Source organism: Geospiza fortis, unplaced genomic scaffold (genome assembly GCF_000277835.1).
Source record: "Geospiza fortis unplaced genomic scaffold, GeoFor_1.0 scaffold538, whole genome shotgun sequence".
Classification (NCBI taxonomy): domain Eukaryota; kingdom Metazoa; phylum Chordata; class Aves; order Passeriformes; family Thraupidae; genus Geospiza; species Geospiza fortis.
The window spans coordinates 3,360,520-3,365,174 of NW_005054368.1; the positions used below are offsets into that span (position 1 = coordinate 3,360,520).

At 50.0% G+C, this 4,655-nt stretch overlaps 1 protein-coding gene across 3 annotated transcripts in view; it reads right to left on the minus strand.

Moving 5' to 3' along the window:
* Nucleotides 1-2,736, minus strand: part of LOC102037670 (transient receptor potential cation channel subfamily V member 2) — a 13,381-nt gene extending 10,645 nt beyond the window's left edge. The window contains exons 1-4 of one of the 3 annotated variants that reach the window (XM_031059800.1): nt 2,455-2,736; nt 2,114-2,276; nt 1,767-1,884; nt 637-931 (exon numbers count right to left, since the gene is read on the minus strand). In XM_031059800.1, coding sequence (XP_030915660.1) covers nt 637-875 — 239 coding nt within the window. In that variant the 5' untranslated portion in view covers nt 876-931; nt 1,767-1,884; nt 2,114-2,276; nt 2,455-2,736. The remainder of the gene's footprint in view (nt 1-636; nt 932-1,766; nt 1,885-2,113; nt 2,277-2,454) is intronic. The other 2 variants (XM_005424485.3, XM_031059801.1) reach the window with 2 other exon arrangements.
* Between the last annotated feature and the right edge of the window lie 1,919 nt (nt 2,737-4,655).

Sequence of the window (4,655 nt, forward strand, 5' to 3'; positions counted from 1 at the left end):
ATGGCTGCTATCTGGTGTGAATACTTTATTCCTTTCTTTAAAAAAATATCCTACATGCATAGTTTCTATTTTAACATTATGGTATGACCTAAAACTGTATTGAATACACTACTTAAAAAAATTAATACAGCATAACATTCCAACATTACACATATAATTTTCATTTTAATATTTGTGAAAAGCCAGTCATAAAATGCACATTTTTCACAGGAAGATCTGGAGGGGGAAGTTCTGGAGAGCAGGGACAGGAATGTGCCACAAGCTCCAGTGGGACAGTGGAAAGAGGGAGGGAGGTGGAGGAGATTTTGATGGGGGCAGAAAAAAACCCCACACAAATGTTTTATTTTTGAGTCAAGGGAAAAATAGAGACAGTTATTTCCCAGAATTCTCCTAAGTGGCTGCTCTTTCCATCAGCTGGAGCTGTTCCCAGAGCCAGGCTGATGTGCAGCCCTGGCAGGAATCCAGAGCAGAGAGAGGAGCCCAGGAGCAGGGTCAGGCCCATCCCTGGGGGGACTCAGTGTTATATTTAGTGGGATTTAGTGTGGATTCTTTTAGTGCAGACTTGGGAAAATCCATAGGATCTGTGTGGATCACCTGGATCAACCCAAACTGGTCAAACACCCCCCAGTTACTCACTTGCTGACGAGTCCTGGCCGATAATTCAGATTAATCTTGATTTTAGGGGCAAAGTCACTGCTCTCCTTCTGGTAAGGTGTCTCCAAGGGCTGTGGCTCTCCTTTCCTCCCAGGTCCTGACCTTTCCTCCTTTTTGCTCGGGGCAGGTTTCTCCTCCTGCGGGCTGTCATCTGTTTCCAGCAGTCCTATGAGCCTGTTCCTCTGAGCTGGGCCTGGCTGCCCATTTGTGAATTTATCCATTGCCAGGAGAGATGGTCCTGCAGGTCACAAAGAGCTTCCCTGTGGGGGCACTAAACCTGCAAGGGATGGGGAGAATTAACACAATTTCTTCACAAACCCCAAAGGTGTTTGGACACAAAGAGATTCCCAGGTTGGCCACGGGTCCCTTGAGAGGGAGATTTGGTGAATCTCTGCGTGGAGGAGGAGTATTTGAATACAGGATCAGGGTCCTTAGTGGGGTTCCAGTGGAGGAGAGGTTTAGAAGCTGTTCATGAGGCACAGGCAACTCGTGTGCAGCACATCTGAGCCCCCTGTGTGGGATGACCTCACCTGTTGGCAGCAGCACAGGCTCCTGACATAAAAGGCAAGGAAAGTGGCTCTTTAGGGGTGTGTGATCGTGGTTCTTGTCTCAGTGCAGCCAGCACAGGCACAGGCTGCTCACCAAGTGGCCAAGAAGATAAAGGTTCACTGGGGATCCTCCTTGAAACAGGGATGAGTTTGCCCACAGTCCCTGCTGGGGAGGTTTACAGGGAAAAACACCTGCACAAAGTGCCTGGCATTTCATCCTGGATGGGCAAAATGATCTCCTGGGTATTTGGAGCTGCTGGTTGTCCATGTGAGCACGGAACTGGAGCTCCCAGCTGCGAGGCAAGCACAGTCCCAGCCCTGGGAGCTGCACAAGCACAGCTGTGCCCAGGAGCAGCAGCAGAGCCCCCAGCCAGCCCCTTCTCTCATCTGACAAGGGCGTTGTGGTTTGAAGAGTCAAAACACTTTCCTGAGCTCTGCTTTGCCTCTTTGGGGACATCTCTCCACATCCTCTGGGCACATCTCAGACCACACCCAGGGCACAGAGCCCGAGTCAGCGTCTCACAGGGTTTGAGAGGCAGAAATTGAACATCCAGAGTCACCCACCTGCAGCAGAGCTCTGCTCAGCAGCTCCTCCTCATGCCCAGGCACTCCCTCCAAAGGGTTAACAGGTTTGCTCTGAGGAGAAATCTCCCTTGCTGGGGCTACAGCCAGACTCCATCGCCTGCACCAGCAAAGGGGTAAATGGACACAGCACGAGCATTTAGGCTGTGAAAAACCCCTGCTCTGGGCAGAAAACAGCCACCAAACATCCTCATGCAGCTCACAGCAAGAAACCCCAGGGCTGGTCTGGAGACAAGCCGTGGTGATAATGCAGACACTGAGTTTAGTCTGCGCTCTAGTGACAAACATTCCTCTGCACACGCCCTTTAATCCCTCCCCAGAACACTTACTGGTGCATCTGCCGAATCCTTTAGGAGGAAATTTGCACTTCCATAACAGTTTGCTCGTGCTTTTCCGTCTTCCTCTCCCCAAAATCATTCCTCAGCTGCAGTTTCCATCCCTCCACAGCGCTCAGGAGATTTATTTACTGCCAGTTTCGCACAGACAGAGCGTCTGGGTTAAAAGCAAGAGCAAAATGGTCCCATAAACCAGGACCCTGAGAGGGATCCCCCTTCTCTGTGCATCCCTGGGAGCTCTCTCTGCTTCCCAGCTCCGCTGGCACCTCCCAAGAACTGAGTTCTTGCTCCTGAGCCCTCCCCAGGCCCGGCTGTCAGAAGAGCTCAGCACTTACCAGAAGTTGCTGCAAGCTCCACCCAAGAGCCGATCTGATCCCCACGGGTCCTTCAGAGGGGAAGAACCTCCCAGCAGAAACCAAGTCAGGCACCAAGAGGTGTCAACTGGCGTCAAGGCAGACCCAAAATTATTCCCATCCATGGGTGAGAAGCCACGCAGGGAAGCCCATGTTCATCTGGCAGTGGCACAGCGTGGAGCTCCTGGCTGGTCCATGAGGGAATGCAGGGATCCTGCGGGAAGGAGCAGCCCCAGAAGATCCCCGTGGTTCACCCAACGTGTGGCTTTTTGCAGAGTGAAGGAGGCTTGCACAGGAAATGACTGGCTGGATTTCTCAGTGAAGGGGAGAGCCAATGAGTGCAGTGCTCTTATATGGGAAAGCTGCTGCCTACTGCAGATTCAGAATGTTTAACCCCTGCCTGCACAGAGCCTCTGCCTCCCCCACAGCCCCCCGAGCCCCACAAGGCTCCCCAGGGCAGCAGAACAGCTGAGGCCAAGCTTGGATTGGGAGGGCAGCTCTGCAGAGCCCCAGGGACGCAGCCTGATGTGCCACCAAGGGCAGTGCCAGCTGCTGCTCAGGGCAGTGCCCAGAGCAGCCCCAGACTCTCAGGGCATTGCTTTCCCCCTCTGCTCCAGGGCCTGGGTGTGCTCCAGAGGAGAAAAGTCTGGCAGAGGCTTCCCCTGGGAGCAGGGATGAAGAGTTGGGCTTGCTCATCCTTAGGGGTCCCTTCCAACTCAGAATATTCTGTGAAATCTGAGCGGATGTCCCCCCAGCCCTCAGCACCAACTGGCTGTCCTGGGGCCCACACACCCCAAAACTGCTTCATTTTCCCCTCCCAGAGCAGGGGACAGCAGCCCTCAGCAGTGGGGACATGGGGGTGAGGTCCTGCAGGGTGACCCCAGCACCCTCTGCCCCAGGGAATGCTGCTGCCCTGGCTCCCACCTGAGCTCCTGATGCTCCACGAAGCCTTTGGTGTGACCCAGAGCTCAGCTGGGAATCCTCATTAATAAACAAAATTCTGGCAGTTCCAGGAGGAATCCCAGGAGGGAGGTGGCCAGAAGGACAGAGCAGGGCTGTCCCAGCAGGACACCCCGAGCTCTGGCTGTGCCTCCCTCCCTCCAAAGCTGCCCCAGGCACAGCAGAGCCTGGAGCAGCCCCTGGGCCTGCAGGATGCTGTGACCCCTCCTTGGAACAGGAACTGTCCCAGCTTTGAGCAGCTGTGAGACCCCTCCCCACAAACACACCAATCCATGGCACAGGGCCCTTCCCTCGTCGTGGTTTTGCAGAATATTTCAAGTTTATAGCTCAAGATTGCTGTGTTTTAAAATGAAGCAGGTCCAGTGACTGCACAAAGCTGTTTTGTTATCCATGATGGATTCTTAATGATTAATTCAGACCCAGAGAACAGCCTATAAAGAAGAGATAAGTGCAAGATCAGGTCTAATCTCTCCAATCCCAATGAATATAATAATTCATAATATATCGTATAATATATAATATATAATATATATCGTATAATATATAATATTAACATAACATTACATAACATTAACATTAACATAACATAACATAACATAACATAACATAACATAACATATAATATAATATAATATATATAAAAACAGATTATCTATCTATATTATAATTATAGGTCAGTAATTCACAGCAGAAAAAGGAATGACTGGAACCTACTTAAGCAAAAGGAATCATGAGGATGATGATGATGGTGTTTGGAAAAGATGCAAACAAGAATATTTCCTGAAACATACATTCTGAGTTCACCTAAGTTCCCATTTTTACCAAATACTGAAAAACATCATGGTCCTATGGTTGACACCATGTTTTCAGTGTGCTGTAAATAGAAGTTCAAAGTCACTTGTAATTTCTGTTATGTAAAAGCCACACTGAAATGATGAATTTGAGCTGCTCCATTTCTTAGTTACAGATGGAAATCAGTACCTCAGCCAGTGCCCAATCTGAAACATAAATATTCCTAAATATAATCCCTTGTCAGAACTTGTCTGATAGCCCAGGGAACCCAATTAATCCACACAAGATTATTTCTGGAACTGCAAGTCCCACACCATAACATTTACAGCTCCAACCTATATTCTGTGAGGGACCCATCCAGCTCCCTCATCCCTAAAATGGAAATTTCTTTCTACTTGATGCATCCCTTTCTGTAGGATCAGAGCCTGCAG